The sequence below is a fragment of the Mobula birostris genome, chromosome 20, assembly GCF_030028105.1.
Source record: "Mobula birostris isolate sMobBir1 chromosome 20, sMobBir1.hap1, whole genome shotgun sequence".
NCBI classification, from domain to species: Eukaryota; Metazoa; Chordata; class Chondrichthyes; order Myliobatiformes; family Myliobatidae; genus Mobula; species Mobula birostris.
Window position 1 is genome coordinate 13,727,562 of NC_092389.1, and position 22,050 is coordinate 13,749,611.

The 22,050-nt window shown below is 43.7% G+C and overlaps 1 protein-coding gene across 6 annotated transcripts in view; it reads right to left on the reverse strand.

Moving 5' to 3' along the window:
• Window positions 1-344: 344 nt before the first annotated feature.
• The window catches only part of hoatz (HOATZ cilia and flagella associated protein), a 69,968-nt gene continuing 48,262 nt past the window's right edge, over window positions 345-22,050 (reverse strand). For 4 of the 6 annotated variants that reach the window (XM_072238193.1, XM_072238192.1, XM_072238189.1 and 1 more), the window contains 2 exons: window positions 19,631-19,683; window positions 10,212-10,944 (listed from right to left, as the gene is read on the reverse strand). In XM_072238193.1, coding sequence (XP_072094294.1) covers window positions 10,755-10,944; window positions 19,631-19,683 — 243 coding nt within the window. In that variant the 3' untranslated portion in view covers window positions 10,212-10,754. Of the gene's footprint in view, window positions 1,960-10,211; window positions 10,945-19,630; window positions 19,684-22,050 lie in introns of those variants that run through there. The other 2 variants (XM_072238191.1, XM_072238190.1) reach the window with 1 other exon arrangement.

Below are 22,050 nucleotides of genomic sequence, written 5' to 3' on the forward strand. Positions count from 1 at the left end.
TAGGTCCTACAAGCAATGAATTGAATGATCAGATATTGTTTTGTGCCTCTGGTTGAGAATTCCCATGGTCTATTTTTGAATTGGATACTTTAGTTTAAGATTAGCTTTATATGTTATGTTTACATTGAAACATTGAAACATCGAAACATACAATGAAATCTTGAGGTAGCAGATTTGGCTTCAGACTTATGTTTAATTTAAATCACTTTATTTGTGAATGTTCAACATGGCCTCAGCACTTTGAAGAGAATGGGACTGGTCTGAGAGCCAGTACAAACTCAAAAGTTTGAGTGATTTTTGACCAGCAGACATTTAACATCTTTGATAATTTAACTTCCCCACGGTACTGCCTGAGGGGAGCCTATATTATAGAATAAAGTTTTAAAATGGGCTCAAACCTTTCCTTTCCACCTCAGAACTAAATATTGAAGCACTGAATCACAGGTACACACCTCAGCGTCAGTTATGAACTGAAATCCAATTAAGGGATGATGGGTATTTTAAGTATTTTGTGGTTCATTTGCTTTCTTCCTAGTTCTTGTAATTCATGATTTTCAGTCTCTAGGAGTATTAACTTAAAATCTCAATTGTTGTTTGCCATCATTGTCTGGCGTTTTCCTTGGGGTTATTAACGCACTCTCCAAGAAGAGTTCTGTCAGTAAGAGATGAGCTTTTCCTTGTACCTTCTCAGAAAGCTGTCAAGGCTCTTAAAATATAACACTTCTCTAAACTCCACATTTTCAAATAAGGAGAAAATAGACATTCTAGAAATTCTAACCAACATTTCCTCTTTATAATAATGAAAACATCAGTGCAGACCAGACATTAGCTTGCATGTTTCACTCTGTTAGGGGCATTACAGTGCTACTAGTTCCATGAATATAGATGGCAAACCTATGGAAAAGAGAAGCAGGATTGATAGTAATGTAAAATGAATGTGAATTTGTTGTTACCTGTTTTGCACAATTGCAAAACTAAAATTACTTTTTGCATTTTAGAAAATCAGGGGATATGGGAATAGTGATGGAAAATACAGCTGAGGTAGAATCTGTGATTTTTATTCAATGGTGAAATAGGCTCAAACAACCAATAGCTTATTCAAACCTTAACGTCCTTTTTTAAGACATCCACGTCACAGTGAAGGATGCCATCTCCTTGCTGTAACCTGATTGATGTGCTCCTATTTTTGAGTGATTAACGGTGGTTGTAGGTTGTACCCAAAAGCTCAAAATGTTAATAGTAATGGAGAAAATGCTTCATGTGTGACTCAAGCTGTTCATGATCTAACCTGTGCAAACTACTTTTATGTAACATTTGTACATGAAAAGTTGCATAATCTGACCTGACTTATTTTATTTAGAGATACAGCACAGTAGAGGCCCTTCCGGCCGAATAAACTGTTCTAACCAACAACCCACCGATTTAACGCTAACCTAATCACAGGACAGTTTACAATGACCAATTAACCTACTAACCTGTACATCTATGGACTGTGGGAGGAAACTGGAGCACCTGGAGGAAACCCACGTGGTCACGGGAAGAACCTACAAACTCCTTACAGACGGTACCGAAATTGAACTCCGAACTCCGAGCTGTAATAGCATCACACTAACCACTGCACTACCACGGTGCCCTAGATTGCTGTGTTGACTTAACTCTTGGAACAGTAAGCTCAAAATAAATCATATCAGTTGCTCAGATATGAGTATCTCTGCAAGCTTGTACTAGCTATGCACTGAAGAGTGAAGTTATCAAATTAGAAAAGGTACAACAGCGACAACTAAAAAGCCAAATTAGTTACAGTTTAAGGAAACAACAGTTTATTAACTCCAAGTAAGTTGTTCATTTTTCCTTGAGTTATCTCTGTCTCCAGAAGATTTTCTTAACATTCAGTCAAATTGCCTCAGAGCTTGGTAAGTCTCCTGAGCCTCATTACTGAAATCTGGGCAGGCAGGCTTTCTGGAAGTAAACAGATGGTTAGTAAATCAGATGATTAGTAAAAGTTGAGCACTGAATTGTTCCCTGTCTGGACCTACTGTCTGTCTAACGTGCAGTTCTATACCTTTGACCCCTCATACTGATATTAGGAAGTATGAGTATGTATAGTATTATGTGTGACACAGTTCAAAATTGAAAACTTTTCCAACAAATCATTGTAGAAATTGAAAGAAAGACAGACATCCTGAAGGCCTGCAAAACCACAATGAATATGTCAATAGTCCTCTTCACCAGATTTGGAATTTCATGTCACACAACCTACTTTATCTTGAAATACTTTTTTTAAATAGTAAAGAGTCTTTGGGTTATTAGATATAAATTCCCTCTTCGGGGGAAATAGGGGTAACAAGATTAGAGTTACTAATTACCTTGTCCAACTGAATATTTTTCACATATGAACTGAGTCAGTAGGTATCAACAAGCTGCTTACCAATGACTGGCACATCAACATTAGTTGTGAGTGATTTGTTTCTCCTTTATTGGGTATGCATAGACTAACGGGGATGCCTATCTTATTAGAACATATTGCAGGAGAAAATCAGCATCTTTTGGAGGAAAAATTGTTGATGTTTCAGATTGAGACCTTGCATCAAGACTGTGAGCGCAGAGGGAAGATAGCTGGTATATAGAGGAGAGGAGGAGGGGTGAGACATTAGCTAGTAGATGATAGCTGGATTGAGGAGGGGTGAAAGATAACTGACAGATAGAGAGAGGTAGGAGAAGAAGATGTGTTGATAGAGGCAGCTAGATTGTAGATGGTATGAACATAGCATAGTCTACAACCCAATGGTATGAACACTGAATTTTCCAATTTCAGATCATCTTTACTTCCTCCATTTCTCCCTCTCCCTCTCTGTCTCCCTCCTTTTGACCCACCTCCAGTCCATTTTTGGACAACGTACACAAAATGCTGGAGGAATTCCCATCACTATTTTGTCTCCTTCCTGGTTCCATTCACCTCCTCCCTACACATTTTACCCACTGGATCCCAGTGCCTATCTAGTTCTATCTGCCTTCATCTCTTACTCAATAGCTCTAATTTTCACCAGATTCTAGCACTGATAGCCTTTGTTGGGTGTATATAGGGAGGACAGGAGGATGAATACAGGGCCCTGGTGGAGGACTTTGTCAAACAAAACATCTGCAGCTCAATATCAGTAACACAAAGGAGATGGCAATGGACCTTAGGAAGACTATGCCTGCACTGCTCCCTGTTACTATTCAATCAAGTCAGAATCAGAATCAGGTTTATTATCACCGGCATGTGACGTGAAATTTGTTAATTTAGCAGCAGCAGTTCAATACAATACATAATCTATCAGAGAAAAATAATAATATGTGGCGGCTCGCCCACGCGGCAAGCGAACCGGCTCCAGCAGTCGCGGACGAGTCCGCAGTCAGCAGCAACCGAGAGGGCTCTGAGTGTGGGGCAGACCTTGGCAAAGAAGCCAATGTCACTTCCACCCCACAAAGAGCGGGAGATGCTGGGAGCGGGCACTTAAGCACGCGCGGATTGAAACGGTAAACAGTTCAACCAGACCCTGCTCGACTCAGTGTGTTGCTTTCAATCGTTGCGTATCAGCGCGACCACATTGGTAACCCCGACTGTCCAATGGCATTTGGACCCAGCATGAATGACTTGGCTCTGCAGGATGCAGTTTCCCTTAAAATGCCAACTTTCTGGACCACTCAACCCCTGATCTGGTTTGAGCAAGCAGAGGCCCAGTTCCAAGTCAAGCAAATTGTCTCAGACGCCACCAGGTATTACTACATGGTGGGCGCCCTCAACCAGGAGACGGTGGGCCGCGTTATCAACTTTCTGCATCAGCCCCCGGCAACAGACAGGTACGAGGCACTCAAGGCCCTGTTAATCCGCACACTTGGCCTCTCCCGCCGTGAACGGGCCACGCGGTTACTGCATATGGACGGCCTGGGCAACCGCGCACCATCAGCCCTGATGAGCGATATGCTAGCACTGGCAGGCGGCCATAAGCCTTGCCTGCTTTTTGAAAAGATCTTCTTGGAACAAATGCCAGAAGACATCTGCCTCCAGCTAGCAGATGAAGACTTCAGAGACCCGCGCGGGGTGGCTGCCCGCGTGGACATGCTTTGGCACGCCAAACTAAATGGCGGAAGCACCATCGGAATTAGTGCTGCGGCACGGCCGGAAGCCCAGCACTCCCACACCCCAGCAACGGAGCACCGGACATCCACATCAAGGGACGGCACCACTTCTGAGTCTTGGTGTTTTTATCATCACAGGTTGGGTTCCGGGGCCCGTCGCTGCCGACCGCCATGCTTGTTCCAGGGAAACGCCAGGACCAGCTGTCGCTGATGGCTACGGTGGCTGGCCACCGTGATAGCCTCTTCTACATTTGAGACAAGCACTCTAGGCTTAGATTCCTGGTGGACACGGGGGCAGAAATCAGTGTCCTACCCCCTCGGGCCATGATACCCGAACTAGAAGAACAGGACCGAAACTTACGGCAGCCAACAGCAGAACCATCCGCACCTACGGCACAAGAACCATCCCCTTGCAGTTCGGCTCCAGCCACTTTACATGGACATTTACGCTGGCCGCAGTGTCACTGCCACTGCTGGGTGCGGACTTCCTCTATGCACACTGCCTGCTCATGGATTTGAAGGGTCGACAATTAGTCGATGCGAAGACGTTCCAGACTTTCTCCTTCGGTGAGGCCAGGTTACCGGCCCCGCACCTGGGCTCTGTCACTTATTCCGACAACGAGTTCGCCAGAGTGTTATCGGAGTTCCCATCTATCATCACGCCGCAGTTTTCCTCAACAGCCCCCAAGCATGGCGTGATGCACCACATCCCCACACAGGGACCTCCCCTTTATGCCCGGGCCCGCAGGCTACCGCCCGACAAGCTCTGCCTCGCGAAAGAGGAATTCAAGAAGATGGAGGAGATGGGGATTGTGCAGCGTTCCGACAGCCCGTGGGCCTCCCCATTCCATATGGTGCCCAAGTCCGCGGGAGGGTGGAGACTGTGCGACGACTATAGGAGGCTGAACGATGCCACCACATCCGATTGCTATCCGGTACCACACATCCAGGACTTTACGGCCAACCTGCACGGGGCGCGCATCTTTTCGAAGATTAATCTGGTCCGAGGGTATCATCAGATTCCAGTCCACCCAGATGATGTGCCCAAGACGGCCCTCATTACCCCCTTTGGCCTGTTCGAGTTCCTCAGGATGCCGTTCGGGCTCAAAAACGCAGAGCAGACGTTCCAGCGCTCTGCAGTCTCAGGACTTTGCCTCGAAGACATACCCATTGGGCCCAAAGGTAATGAGCTCCTTTGCGATGTGTCCACCGGGCAACCTTGGCCCATTGTCCCAACAGCTTGGAGGCGTCGTGTTTTCGACGCCTTGCACGGTTTAGCCCACCCTTCCATCCGGGTGACCACCCGGCTGATCGCAGACAGGTTTGTGTGGCACGGCCTACGCAAGCAGGTCGGGCACTGGGCCAGGACATGCGCGCACTGTCAAACCTCCAAAATCCAGGGGCACGTGAGGGCCCCACCGCAACTCTTCCAGCCGACACATAGGAGGTTCGAACTTGTCCACGTGGACATCGTCGGCCCACTGCCGGTTTCGAGAGGAGCGAGATACCTGGTCACCAGGGTGGACAGGTTCACGAGGTGGCCGGAAGCTGTCCCACTCACTGACACGGCCACGGAGACATGCACCAGAGCCCTGATTACCACCTGGATGGCACGGTTCGGACTCCCAGCCCACGTCACTTCAGATAGGGGTGTGCAGTTCACATCGGCTTTGTGGTCTGCACTGGCACAACTCCTCGGAACCCAGCTCCACCGAACAACTGTTTACCACCCGCAGTCCAACAGCCTGGTGGAACGTTTCCACAGGCACTTAATGTCAGCCCTGATGGCACGCCTCCGAGGGTGGACGAACTCCCCTGGGTGCTGCTTGGCATCCGCACGGCACCCAAGGAGGACCTGGCCGCATCATCGGCCAAACTTGTTTACAGTGCCCCGCTCACAGTTCCCGGTGAGTTTGTGCCAGCACCCCGCGGTCCTAACTAAACTCCGGGAGTGGCTTGGAACACTTGCCCCAGTCCCGACGTCCCATCACGGAACAACACCCTCTTTTGTGCCCAGGGACCTACAACAGAGCAAGTATGTTTTTGTTCGCCGAGGCACGCACAGACCACCCCTGCAGCGACCATACGAAGGACCCTACAAGGTAGTGCGCCATAATGGGACGACCTGCGTTCTCGACATTGGCTGTCGTGAAGAAACTTTTACCATTGACTGTCTCAAACTGGCGCATCCAGACCTTGAACGCCTGGTTGCGGTGCCACCCCCATGACGACGAGGCCGGCCACCTAAAAGAACTGACAGTGTGCAGGCTGTGGACTCTGCACTGCCTAGTGCCGGTTCTGTGGCGGGGGTGGGGGGGGTCATGTGGTGGCTCACCCACGCGGCAAGCGAACCGACTCCAGCAGTCGCGGGTGAGCCTGCAGCCAGCGGCAACCGAGAGGGCTCTGAGTGCGGGCCAGACCTCGGCCCGGAAGCCGACGTCACTTCCGCCCCACAAAGAGCAGGAGATGCTGGGAGCAGGGACTTAAGCGGGCGTGGATTGAAACAGTAAACAGTTCAACCAGACCCTGCTCGACTCAGTGTGTTGTTTTCACTCGTTACGTATCAGTGCGACTACAAATAATAAATAAAATAAAACATAATAATAAATAAACAAGTAAATCAATTCAATTAATTGAATAGATTTTAAAAAATGTGCAAAGACAGGAACACTGTATATTAAAAAAGTGAGGTATTGTCCAAATCTTCAATGTCCATTTAGGAATCGGATGACAGAGGGGAAGAAGCTGTTCCTGAATTGCTGAGTGAGTGCCTTCAGGCTTCTGCACCTCCTACCTGATGGTAAGTGAGAAAAGGGTCATTAATAATGGATGCTGCCTAAAGATGTCCTGGGTACTTTGTAAGCTAGTACCCAAGATGGAGCTGACTAGATTTACAACCTTCTGCAGCTTCTTTCGGTCCTGTGCAGTAGCCCCCCCCATACCAGACAGGGATGCAGCCTGTCAGAATGCTCTCCACAGTACATCTATAGAAGTTTTTGACTGTATTTGTTGACATGCCAAATCTCTTCAAACTCCTAATAAAGTATAGCTGTTGTCTTGCCTTCTTTATGACTACATCGATATGTTGGGACCATGTTAGGTCCTCAGAGATCTTGACACCCAGGAACTTGAAACTGCTCACTCTCTCCACCTCTGATCCCTCTATGAGGATTGGTATGTGTCCGTTCATCTTACCCTTCCTGAAGTCCACAATCAACTCTTTCGTCTTATTGATGTTGAGTGCCAGGTTGTTGCTGCGACACCATTCCACTAGTTGGCATATCTCACTCCTGTACACCCTCTCGTCACCACCTGAGATTCCACCAACAATGGTTGTATCATCAGCAAATTTATAGATGGTATTTGAGCTATACCTAGCCACACAGCCATGTGTATACAGAGAGTAGAGCAGTGGGCTAAGCACACACCCCTGAGGTGCACCAGTGTTGATCGTCAGCAAGTAGGATATGTTATCACCAATCCACACAGACTGTGGTCTCCCAGTTAGGAAGTCGAGGATCCAATTGCAGAGGGAGGTACAGAGGCCCAGGTTCTGCAATTTCTCAATCAGGATTGTGGGAATGATGGTATTAAATGCTGAGCTATAGTCAATGAACAGCATCTTGATGTAGGTGTTTGTGCTGTCTAGGTGGTCTAAAGCCATGTGAAGAGCCATTGAGATTATGTCTGCTGTTGACCTATTGTGGCAATAGGCAAATTCCAATGGGTCCAGGTCCTTGCTGAGGCAGTTCAGTCTAGTCATGACCAACCTCTCAAAGCATTTCATCACTGTCAATGTGAGTGCTACCAGGCGATAGTCATTAAGGCAACCCACATTATTCTTCTTAGGCACTGGTATAATTGTTGCCTTTTTGAAGCAAGTGGGAACTTCTGTCCGTAGCAGTGAGAGGTTGAAAATGTCCTTGAATACTCCCGCTAGTTGGTTGGCACAGGTTTTCAGAGCCTCACTAGGTACTCCATCGGGACCTTCTGCCTTGAGAGGGTTCACTCTCTTTAAAGACAGTCTAACTTCGGCCTCTGAGACAGAGATCACAGGGTCATCAGGTGCAGCAGGGATCTTCACAGCTGTAGTTGTGTTCTCCCTTTCAATGCAGGCATAGAAGGCATTAAGTTCATCTGTAGTGAAGCATCACTGCCATTCATACTATTGGGTTTCACTTTGTAGGAAGTAATGTCTTCCAGACCCTGCCAGAGTTGCGAGGACCTGGATGTGGTGAGGACCTACAAGTACATGGAGGTGCACATGGATGACAGACTTCAGATACCAGCAAATGCAGTCTCCTGTCTAGAGTAGTACCATTTTTTAAATAGCTTGTCTAGGTTGTTCATGCTTCAATTATAACACCTTCCTAATTGTCTACTTTATATGGAATATTCCACCCTTAAGCTACCGAGGGTTGTTTCAGACATTTCAGTGAAGACATCGTCAACGTCATTTTATTTTAATTCAGTTTATATGATGGCTGTTGCCTGCTGGGAGAATCCATAGCAAATACTATGGAATATCTCATCACGGATCATTGTGTTTTCACATTTATAGCGGATCATTGTGTTTTCACATTTACTGCAACTACTCAAAGAATAATATGGTAGCATAGTGGGTTGCTGGGCAGTGCGGATCATGGGCTGGAAAGGCCTGCTCCATGTTGTATCTATCAATAAATAAATAACGTGGGAGCATGGGGGAATACAGCTAGCCAAAACAAACACATAACCTTGCTTATTTATGACAAAGCACAATTCAACCTCTCTCTGGAGCTGCTGATCAAAATATCTTAGCAATGCTAGCTAAGTCATGTTAGATTCTGATTCTGAGTGTTCCTGTTAAAAGCTGCAGGCCTTGATTGCCAATAGTGGGCCACAGATGCCAAACAATGAATCACAACGAGGGGGCTTACCACTACCCTAAGGGCATCATACTGTCATTTCAATGTGATCTCTGATCCAGGGCCTGTGCAGTGTTGGTGAAAGATAAGCTGACATATTTAATGTTAAGATATAAAAGATAGTGAAATATAGTACTTTGCTCACAATCTGTTAGCCAGTCCTCACTTGAAAACGATTTTCCTATTATCCATCCAAATCTTATTAGTTACAAAATGCTGATTCTAGTAAGTTCTCAATTTAGCCTTCATCTTAAGAAATAATTTTGCACAATTCAGGAGGATCTGAAGACGATTCTGTTTTTCAGCATACGTAGAATTCCTGTGTGGGGTGGTTTTTGTGGATAAGAATCTGCTACAATTTTGTGTCCCACCTGTAGTTATTCATGAAGTGCCTGGACTAAACTTATAATTTACGATGGCTGTGCTAAATGTTAACACATTAATTTTTCAGTATGGGTCACTCCAGGCAAATCAAGAGCATCAACTGATTAGTTCTCTGCCCAGTGCAGAAAGTTTGAGGGTAGACATGGTTTTCCAAGTGGATATAGGAGGGAGATTGAAAGTCTGGTTGAGTGGTGCCACAACAACCTCTTACTCAATGTCAGCAAGACCAAGGAGCTGATTATTGACTTCAGGAGAAGGAAACCAGAGGTCTATGAGCCAGTTCTCATCAGAGGATCAGAGGTGGAGAGGGTCAGCAACTTTAAATTCCTTGGTGTCATTATTTTAGAGGACTTGTGCTGGGCCCAGCATGTAAGTGCCATTACAACGAAAGCACAGCAGCACCTCTCCTTCCTTAAGTGTTTGCAGAGATTCAGATGACATCTAAAACTTTGACGAATTTCTACAGATGTGTGGTGGAGAGTATATTGACTGGCTGCATCACAGCCTGGTAAGGAAACACCAATGCCCTTGAACAGAAATCCTACAAAAAGTAGTGGATACAGCCCAAGTCCTCCCAACCATTGAGTGCATCTACATGAAACACTGTCGCAGGAAAGCAGCATCCATCATCAGGGACTCCCACCCACCCAGGGAATGCTCTCTTCCTGTTGCTGCTTGAATGTACAGGAGCCTCAGGACTCACAGCACTAGGTTCAGGAACAGCCTCAACCATCAGGTTCTTTTTTTTGTAATTCAAATTTTTATTATTATTTATTCTTATTTTACAAAGCAGCACAGCATGTCACAGAGCAGATACAGAACAGCATATTTACACAGCCATCCCATGACAGGAAAACAAATAAAACTTAGAGACAGAAAGAAGTTCTAATTTAAGTTTAAATTAACATACAACCAAAATTGATCCCACACGTCTTGCACTTTTCCCTCACTGTTAATTCTTCCCAACGTGTTCATATGATGAAATCTTAATCATTCCCTCAGTCCATTCCTTCACAGTGGGACATCTGGGTTTTTTCCAGTTTTGCAATATAATTCTTGCAACTGTAATGAAACCCACTTTTAAATAGTGAACTTGTCAACGTTTACATTGGGTATCATTGTCCTATCACCCAGGAGGCAAAGCCGTGGGCACAAGGGTAGTGTGGGACCCGACCAACTCCCCAAAAAATCAAGAACTTTACACCAAAATGGACGAACCATAGAACACTCCCAAATCATGTGAAAATATGTGCCCACCTCATTTTTTACATTTCCAGCATAAATTATTATCAACAATCCCCATTTTGTAGAGTCTAGTTGGTGTCCAGTAAAATCTGTGTACTATCTTATATTGAATAAGTTTCCCTCTCGCTTCCCTAATATGTCTACCCACATTTGATAAAATATTTGACCACTCATTATCTTCAATATCGCTTCCATGATCCTTCTGCCATACTGCTTTGAGATTGTTACACGATTCACCCACAGAGTGCTTGAACATTTTATAAGACACTGATGCTTTATGAACTTCCTGTGGAAACGTAAAGTATTCAGTTAGAGAGTTACTTTGTGGGTTACCGTTCTTAAATATGCTACTACTGCAATGTCTTATTTGCAAATACTTCCAAAAATCCCTTTATCTACAAAGTTATATTTCCTCTGCAAATCCACATATGACATAAAAATTCCATTCTCATAGAGATCACCTACTGTATTTACACCTTTAATCTTCTGTTCTTTCCAGTATACCATTCTTTTCCCAATGCATATCTCAGGGTTATTCCAGAGCGAGGAGTATAACTGGTTTAAATGTGACATTCTACAAGCTTTATGAATTGTACTCCGCACACTCCTTGAGTGAGATAGTATAGGATTTAGAGTAGTCTTATTTTCCACATGTTGTGAGAGAATGTTATGGGGAGAATGTGGTGCAGCCAGGCTCTGTTCTATAATTACCCAATCTAAATCAACATCAGCCCTGTCCCAATGTTTAGCTAATTTGGTCATTTCAAAGAATAATTTACAAGCCCTGTTGTCTGGTAGACTGAGCCCACCCTTGTCCCTGGACATACACATCTTACTCATTTTAATTCTGGGCTTCTTCTTATCCGATAGAAAATCCCTGATAATTTTGTTGTATTGCTTGTAGATCAAATCTGATATATTTAAAGGAAGCATCATAGAAAGATAGTTAAAATGAGGTGCTAGGACCATTTTAACTACATTAACTTTACCCCAGAGTGACAGTCTCAGTGCTACCCCCCCCCCCATTTATCCAGATTATTTCTTATCCTACTCAATAATGGGTCATAATTTAAAGTAATTATTTCATCCAAATTCTGACTAAGTTTGACCCCTAGATACTTCATTCCAACTGGCACCCATCTGAAATTAAACTGAGATACTGAATTTGAAAAACATAATTTTGACATTGGCATAGCCTCAGATTTATTGCAGTTGATTTTATAACCAGATACCTCAGAGTATAATTGAATTGTTTTCATTAGTGGGGGTAAACAGTTATAAGGGTCACTAATCCGTAATAAAATATCGTCAGCATATAACATCAGTTTATGCTCCTTTCCGCCTCCCTTCACCCCTCTAACATCTGGATCTGCTCTAATCATGATTGCCAGTGGTTCCAAAAAAATCGTAAATAACAGTGGGGAGAGGGGGCAGCCTTGGTGTGTACCCCGTGAGATGTTGATACCATTTGTAATAAGTGCAGCCTTAGGGTTTTTAATACAAAATTCTAATCCATGATTTAAAGATAGAGCCAAACCCAAAGAATGACAAAGCTGTGGTTAAAAATCTCCACTCAACCCTGTCAAAGGCCTTTTCGGCATCCAGGGAGATGGCAGTAACTGGGGTACTACTTGGGGAGTTCAGCCATATTAAGTGCAGTAATCTCCTTAAATTGTCAGTTGAGGACCTGCCTCTAATGAAGCCAATCTGGTCAGTATTAATTATAGATGGCAATACTTTCTCTAATCACGAAGCCAGTATTTTAGTCAGTATGTTACAGTCCACATTAATTAAGCTATAATTGGAGGGATATTGCTTCCCTGCCTTTTTGTGGGATCAATGATATTAATGCCTCATTAAACGTATTCGGTAAAGATTCCAAATTAAGTGCTTCTGAATAGATTTTTGTTAGAATAGGAGCCAATATGTCCAGAAATTTCTTATAATATTCAACTGGGAAGCCATCCATACCTGGAGATTTCCTCATTTTCTTAGCCGCAATAACTCGTCTGACCTCATCCTCAGTAATTGGGGCATCCAAGGACTCAGCTTGTTGTGGGGATAATGTAGGCAATTTTATGTTAGCGACAAACTGATTCAGCTCCTCCTGGTCATGGTTAAACGGTGATGCATATAGATGTTCACAGAACTGTCGAAAGACTTCATTTATTTCTTTAGATGATGACACTAATGTATCCCCTTTCTTAATTACAGGTATAGCACTATTCGTATTCTGCTACTTTAAATATTGTGCCAGCAGCTTACCAGCTTTGTCACCACCTTCATAGAAACTTGTTTTTAATCTAAATAATGCATATTCTGCTTCTTTGTTATATATGTTATTTAGCTGGAATTTCAAATTGCACAGATCTTTGTATAAGTCATCGGTATATTATCTTAATAAAACCTTTTCCAATGTGGTTGTTTCTGCCTCCAGATTTTTTATTTGCTCCATACTTTCTTTCTTCCTTTTAGATATCTGTGCTATTAATTTTCCTCTTATATATGCCTCGGATGCCTCCCATACCGAGGACAGCTGTACTGTGGTCCCTACATTCAATTCAAAAAACGAAGTCAGATCCTCAGCCAGCTTATCACTGAAATCCTCATCTTTTAACAGCATAGTATTCATTCGCCATCTACCCCTCCTTCCCCTTTCAGTATTTAAATCAATTTGAATTTCAACCGGTACATGGTCTGATAATGCTATTGGGCCAATTTTACAGTCTATCACCTGTTCAACAATGGAGTTGGATATTAGAAAAAAATCTATTCTGGAGTAGGATTTATGTCGGAGAGAAAAATGTATATTCTTTTTCGGATGGATTCACCAATCGCCATATATCCACCAGACCGATATCCTCAATAAGTTGATGTAAGGCAGCCCTGTCCCTGGGTACTGGTGTTGTCTGAAATTTGCTTTTATCAATAACAGAGTCCATTACTTGGTTAAAGTCTCCTGCTAAAATTATTTTTCCTTCCTTGGTGCCTAAAATTTCGTTCACCTTGTTAAGAAAGTCTGGATCTTCCTTATTAGGTGCATATATGTTACAAAGTACTACTTTCACCCCATTAATAAGTGCATCTATACAAATTATCCTGCCTTCCTTGTCTTTAAATTCTCCAAGCAATACAAAATTAAGTTTTTTGTTAATTAAAATCATTGTCCCATTTTGTTTGCTATTAAATGATGAATAGAATACCTGGCCCACCCAATCTCTTCTAAATTTCAGTGTTTCAACATCTTTAAAATGTGTTTCCTGGACAAATGCAACATCAATTTGTTTACCTTTAAGGTATGATAAAATCTTTTTCCTCTTGATTGGGTTTCCACACTCATTAATGTTCCATGATATGAAATTAACTATTTTCATATCCTAAACTGCATGCACACATTTTCCCGGATAGCTGAGTCTGGAATGCAAAAACTCCGAAAAAATAGACCAAAAAAAAAACCTTGCTGTTGTACTCTATCCCCGTGCTCAATTATTACCAAAAAACACTGCAAATACTGCGCTCTCAAACAACCAACATAACCCAAAAACATATAAATAATATATTCCTGCCAGATTAACTAACAAATAAAAACAAACAGGCAGGATAAGCTCCACAAAGAAACAGAAAAGAAAAAGACACATGATATGGTCCGCAAAGTGCCGTGCCAGCTAGCAAGCCTCACCCTAATCAGACGGCTTCATCCAGCTCCCCACCCACCCTGTTATACCTAAAAAGTTATCTCCACCTATCACTGTGATCAAATCCTGTCTCTCAGTCAATGCCAGCGTCACAGTTTTTCTGAATGAATTTCTCTGCTTCTGCAGCAGTAGTAAAGAAATTGTTCTTTCCTTTCCATGTGAAGCGTAGAACTGCTGGATAAGCCAGTGTGTACCTCACGTTGACTTTTTGCAGCATTTTCCGAGCCGTAGTAAATGCCCTCTGTTTTTCAGCCAATTCTCTGGACATATCTGGAAAGAAGGAAACGTTGCATCCCTCCCACTCAACTCCTCTCTTTGCTTTGGCCACTTGCAGCACTTTCTCTCTGGCCGAAGAGCGCAAGAATCGTATTAGGACCAGCCTGGGGGGCGCGATCCTCGCCCGGCCTGGGAGCCAAGGCCCGAAGCACCCTCTCAATCTCAAACTCTGCATTCAGTTCGATGCCAAATCCTTTGGACATGATTCTTTGCAAACACTTAATCAGACCGCCCATTTCTGCACCCTCTTTTAGACTGATCAGCCTGATGTTGTTGTGTCTGCTCCTGGTCTCAAGCTCCTCGACACGGTTCCACAGCAGGTCCAAGCGTTTCTTATTCTGCTCGCTGGCACCCACCAGTGGCACAGTGGTGTCCTCCACACTGGAGAGACGGCCCTCGGCTTCCGTCAGCATCTCTTGAATGGCATTGACAGAGTTCTTCAACTCCGTTGTCGTTTCCTTAATCATAGATACATCAGCAGCCACCACGAGTAGAGTGGAACTCATACGACTAACCTCGGCCAGTAAATTCTCCATGTTGGAGCCTTGGTCCATCTGTGTCGTTAGCGTGGCTTGAACTTCGAATTGTGGGCTCTGTCTTGTAGCCACGTGGCTCACTGCAGTGCTCTTAGGTCTCGGCATCGTACAGAATTCTCTCTCGAAGTTGTTATTAGCCCTTTCAGTGAAAAAAACGAACAGCTTTTAACTGCAGGACAGCTGTATCCGGACAAGGCGGGATAAATATGCTCTAATTAATAGAATTTCACAGTGCGTTGTCGGAGCTCTGCTAACGTGCAGCCATCTTGCCCGGCACCCACGTGGCTTTCTCAACCATCAGGTTCTTGAACCAAAGGGGATAACTTCACTCAACTTCAGTTGCCCAATCACTGAACTGTTCCCACAACTAATGGACTCACTTTCAAGGGCTCTTATCTCATGTTCTCGATATTTATTGCATATTTATTTATTATTATTATTTCTTTCTTTTTGTATTTGCACAGGTTGTTGTTTTTTACACTCTGGTCAAACACCCAAGTTGGGTGGTCTTTCATTGAGTCTGTTATGCTTATTATTCTACCAATTTAAGGCTGATTTATACTTGTGCGTCAAATGTACGCACAAGTATAAAGGTACCCTACGCTGTACTCCACGCCGTAGCCTAACGTGCACCTCCCCCACAATGTAACTACGTGTCATGGGGACGCAGACCACAACAACTGTGATTGGTCCGCTTGGTAGCATCACATTTCCCTCTACGCTGCAATAGCTTCCCATTGGGCGACTGAAGGGCAGGGAAGGAACTCTGGCTGCAATGCTTTCCATAAAGCTTTACAGACCTCTGAAATTACGGAGGACCCTGTGCTTGATGCCAGTTTGTAGCTAGCTGCTACAGCCTGTTGACTTCCACCTGAAGCTAAAACTCGAATGGTGATTGCCAATCTCTGAGTATAGTGTGCGTACACTGATGCGAAATAAATGGTTGGAGACGATGAACCAAATCGTCAAATCTACCTGCCGACATCCAAAAATATTTGCAATGTATTTCCTCGTCCATGTCTCTCAGTGGCCAGACAAGCACAGAAAATTCACCTGCCTTCAGTTTCAATCGCCATTGTTTGAAGTTTGAGTTTATTCGTGTTGAGTTTCAACACAAAGCAACTCAACACAGTGGCATAGAAACCCCACCGCCAACTAGCGTTTTGGCGGTGAATTGCAGAGAGACACAGACACACCAACGCACAAGTATAAATGCTCACAACAGCATAGGCTACAACGTAGACTACGGCGTAAGCTAGTATGCACAAGTATAAATCAGCCTTTATTGAGTATGTCCATAAGAAGATGAATCTCAGGGTTGGGAATGGTGACATATTTGTACTGTGATAATAACTTTAATATTTCAACCGAGGTAAGCACAGGGTTAGGAAATGAAAACAAATTTTATTTTGAATCATTCCAAAGTATATATTGCTATGTTTACCCACTTGGGCCTTGGAAGAAACTATAGCTATTAGGTACTTGTTTTGCTTTGATGAGTCTGCCTTTCCTCAATCTGAAGATGCATAATGGAGAGGGAATTGAGAATCCCAAAGCTGCTCTTTCAGTGGGACCTGATGTAAATAGTATTGTTCATCCGAGACTCACTCTGTGGGAAATTATTGAACTGAAAACGTATTTACCATATTGATTAAATTAATGGAATGCTCAATACTGATTTAGAACATAGAACATAAAAATCTTGGCCCACAATGCTGTGCCGACCATGTAACGTACTCTTGAAACTTCCTAGAATTTCCCTAGCGCATAGCCCCTAGGGTTATGAATTTCTGAAACATTAAGTAACCGTAGGTCTATAAAGCAATTCTGACATTCTGCTTATGATACATCCTTCTGAAAAGGAGGAAGAAATTACATTATTAGCCCTCCTCAACCTCCAAACACTAAAGGATTAGGCAATCATAATTTTCTGCTCTAATAGAAGGTCCTGAAGTAAGCTAGCCACTTTCTCTGGGGCTCCAAGACAAGGCTGCCTGAGCTCAGAAACCAGTACAAATACTGTAAGTGGACAGGCTGGTAACCTGATATTCCCAGATTAAAAGTTCGGTGTGACAGTTCAAAACTGTCATCTGAATGAAGTATCATAGCAGTGAAAATCCGCAGCATCTTTAGATTGATGAAAGAGGACAGAAGAGTAAAACGCACAGAGGGAGATGTACATTATTATTGAGATGGCTATCTTCCTAGTGATAGAGTCAGAAATATGGACGGGCATAGCAAAAAAGGGAAGTACATACTGGTACAATAAAGAGAGATGCTTGGAAAGTGAACCAGTAGCTGTATGATATGCAATTCATTTTCAATGAAAATCAAAGCATTATGGAAGTCTGAAAAGACAATGACTGAAAGGGTGAAGTTAGCAGTTTTGTTCAAAGTTCCAGCTACACCCAATACCTCAGCAAACAAGGCTATATGATGGTCATTAACACAGAACAAAAAACAGTTGTGACTGTGTTTTGGATTGTACTTCTGAACTTCACTTCCACAGGTTAAAAGAACCAAGTTTCAGATGTAAACAATGTGGAAACACTGCTACAGTGGTGCTAGAAAGTTTGTGGACCCTGTAGAATTTTCTCTATTTCTGCATAAATATGACCTAGAATGTGACCAGTTCTTCACGTAAGTCCTAAAACTAGATAAAGAGAACCCAATTAAATAGATAACACAAAAAACATTAGACTTCTCTATTTATTTATTTAGAAAAATGATCCAATATTACATGTATTTATTGGAAAAAATAAGTGAACCTCTGAGGTAATGCCTTCTACAAGAGCTATTTGGAGTCAGGTGTTCCAATCAATGAGATGAGATTGGAGCTGTGGGTTGTAATGGTGCCCTACCCTATAAAAAAGACACACAAAGTCAGGTTTCTGACAGAGCCTGTTCTTCTCAAGAAAGATCTGCTTATGTGCACCATACCTTGATAAAAACAACTTTCAGAGGACTTTGGAAGAAGAATTGTAGAGATGCATGAATTGTCTACAAATGAAGGAAACTCAGTACCGTTGTGACTCTCCCTAGGAGTGGTCATTCTGCAAAGATCACACCAAGAACACAATGTGCAATACTGAAAAAGGTGAAAAAGAATCCAATGGTAACAGCAAAAGGCCTACAGAAATCTCTAGAACTTGCTAAAGTCTCTGTTCATGTGCCCACCATAAGAAAAACACTGAACAAGAATGGTGTTCATGGAAGGACACCACGGAGGAAACCACTGCTCTCCAAAGAAGCACCAACAAAAGAAAATCTGCAGATGCTGGAAATCCAAGCAACACACATAAAATGCCGGAGGAATTTAGTAGGTCAGGCAGTGTTCGACCCGAGACATCGACTGCACTTTTTCCATAGATGCTGCCTGGCCTGCTGAGTTCCTCTAGCATTTTGTGTATGTGTTGCCCTCCAAAAAAACATTGCTACATGTGTCAAGTTTGCAAAAGACCACTTGGATGTTCTACAATGCTTCTGGGACAATGTTCTATGGACAGATGAGACTAAAGTTGAAATTCTTGGCAGAAATGCATATTACTATGTTTGGAGAAAAGGACACTGCACACCAACACCAAAACCTCATCCAACTGCGAAGCATGGTGGAAGGAGCATCATGGTTTAGGGCTGCTTTACTGCCTCAGGGCTTGTGGAACTTGCAATCGTTGAGGGAACAATGAATTCATAATTGTATCAAGATGTTTTACAGGAGAATGTCCGGTTTGCAGTCTGTCACCTGAAGCTTAATAGAAGTTGGATAATGCAGCAAGACAATGATCCAAAACACAAGATTAAATCAACAAGAGAATAGTTTAAAAAGAAGAAAATTTGTGTTTTGGAATGGCCAAGTCAAAGTCCTGACCTTAATCCTATAGAAATGTTGTGGAAGGACCTGAAGCAAGCGGGTCATGCAAGGAGGCCCACCAACATTCCAGAGTTCAAGCAGTTTTGTAAGGAGGAATGGCCTAAAATTCCTCCAAGCTGATGCGCAGGACTGATCAATAGTTACCAGAAATGTTTGGTTGAAGTTACTGCTCTGCAAGGGGGTCACGTCAGTTACTGAAAGCAAGGTTTCACATACTTTTCCCAACAAATATATGTAATATTGGATCATTTTTCTCATTAAGTAATTGAACAAGTATAATATTTTGTATTACTTGTTTAATTGGGTTCCCTTTATCTAGTTTTAGGACATGTGAAGATTTGATAACATTTTAAATTATATTTATGCAGAAATAGAGAATATTCTACAGGGTTCATAAACTTTCTAGCACCACTGTACATTACATACTTTGTAGAACAGTCAAGGATGAACTTCCACCTATACCTCTCATTCTTCTCAAGTAAAATGTGAAGTTAAAGGAAATGAAAAAAAGTATTTGATTTGTTCATTACATGACAGCATAAAGAAATAACATTAATTAAATATTTATTTACTGTAGCATCAACACACACTTACGGTAGTGTAGGCATGATTTTCTTTGACTTGTATGGAAGAGCCAATTGTTCTTTCTATAAAAGAGAAAATTTAAATGATTTGAGTATTCATATTCAGCTTTTTAAAGAAATACTACTAAACTGATGCTTCATCAAAATGATGGGTAGGTATCTTCAAGGAGTCATGGAGTCATACGGCATGGAAATTGGCCCTTCAGCCAATTGGCCCAGGTTGACGAAAATGCCGATCCAAGCCAGTCCTATTTGCCATTGTTTAGCCTACAAACTCGTAAGCCTCTTCCAATTCACATACTTGTACAGCTATCTTTTAAAAGTTTTTACTGTACCTGACCCAACCACTTTCTCTAGCAGCTCATTCCTGACTCAACCACTTTCTCTAGCAGGTATAGGAGGAAGTTTGAGTGGAAACTCCAGCAGAACAATATGAGAGAGGTCGGGAGGGGGATGAGGACCATCACTGGGTTTCGGCAAACTAGCAACAGAGGAGCTGAAGGCAGTGTGGACAGGGCCAACGAACTTAACCTGTTCTTTAACAGATTTGACAGTGTGGCCCCTGCCCATCCCCCACATGAGTCATCTGTTGTCGGCCCCCAACCGACACTTACTCCACTCTCCCCTCCTACCCCTCCTCACAGCCCCCACCCTGCTCTCATGACTACACCCCTTCTCCACATGAAACCACCATGGTGGGCTTCACAGCTCTACAGTTGAGAAGACAGCTGAAATGTCTCAACCCAAGCAAGGCTGCAGGACCGGATGGTGTCAGTACCAGGGTGCTCAAAGCCTGTGCCCCTCAGCTATGTGGAGTACTTCGCAATGTATTCAACATGAGCCTGAGGCTCCGGAGGGTTCCTGTGCTGTGGAAGACGTCCTGCCTCGTCCCTGTGCCGAAGACGCCACGCCCCAGCGGCCTCAATGACTACAGACCGGTGGCATTGACCTCCCACATCATGAAGACCCTGGAGAGACTTGTTCTGGAGCTGTTCCGGCCTATGGTCAGGCCACACTTAGATCCCCTCCAGTTCGCCTACCAGCCCCGACTAGGAGTTGAGGACGCCATCGTCTACCTGCTGAACCGTGTCTACGCCCACCTGGACAAGCCAGCGAGCACTGTGAGGGTCATGTTTTTTGACTTCAGTGCGTTCAACACCATCCGCCCTGCTCTGCTGCGGGAGAAGCTGACAGCGATGCAGGTGGATGCTTTCCTGGTGTCATGGATTCTTGATTACCTGACTGGCAGACCACAGTACGTGTGCTTGCAACACTGTGTGTCTGACAGAGTGATCAGCAGCACTGGGGCTCCACAGGGCTCCCTCTCTCTTGGCTCCCTCTCTCTTCACCATTTACACCTCGGACTTCAACTACTGCACAGAATCTTGTCATCTTCAGAAGTTTTCTGATGACTCTGCCACAGTTGGATGCATCAGCAAGGGAGATGAGGCTGAGTACAGGGCTACGGTGGGAAACTTTGTCACATGGTGTGAGCAGAATTATCTGCAGCTTAATGTGAAAAAGACTAAGGAGCTGGTGATGGACCTGAGGAGGGCTAAGGCAGCGGTCCCCAACCACCGGGCTGCGGACTGGTACCAGGCCGCAGAGCATGCGCTACCGGGCCGCGAGGAAAGATATGATTTGGCGATATGAGTCAGCTGCACCTTTCCTCATTCCCTGTCACGCACTGTTGAGCCATTACACGCGCGTCGTCCATGTCAGTGCGGGAAGGAGATCAACTCCTTGAGCTTGCAAATGACGGCGGGCTGAAAAGTCTGTTTGACATAACATCTCTGCTGGCATTCTGGATCAAAGTCAAGGCTGAATATCCTGAGATAGCCACGGAAGGACCAAAAACGTTGCTTCCATTCCCAACATATCTCTGCGATGAATGTAACAAAAACTAAATTGCGGAATAGACTGGACATAAGGAACCTCCTTCGAGTATCGCTGTCTCCCATCACCCCTCGATAGGACCGCCTTGTTGCAGGAAAGCAAGCCCAGGGCTCCCACTGATTCAGCGATATTGGTGCGTTGCAATGATCTTATAAGTTCATACGGGGAAAATCTGCGCTCTGTTTAATATCCAAACGTTACTTAAAATGTTATGATGCTATTGACTTATATAACCATATAACAATTACAGCACGGAAACAGGCCATCTCTGCCTTTCTAGTCCGTGCCAAATGCTACTCTCACCTAGTCCCACTGACCTGCACTCAGCCCATAACCCTCCATTACTTTCCTGTCCATATACCTATTCAATTTTTCTTTAAATGATAATATCAAACCTGCTTCTGACACTTCTACTGGAAGTTTGTTCAACACTTACTTCAAGATCCCCTGTCCTCCCCTGATAATTGACTTATCGCTATATTCATTCGAGGAAAATGCGCTGTGTGTTTAATATTGAATTCGTTGGATAAAGCC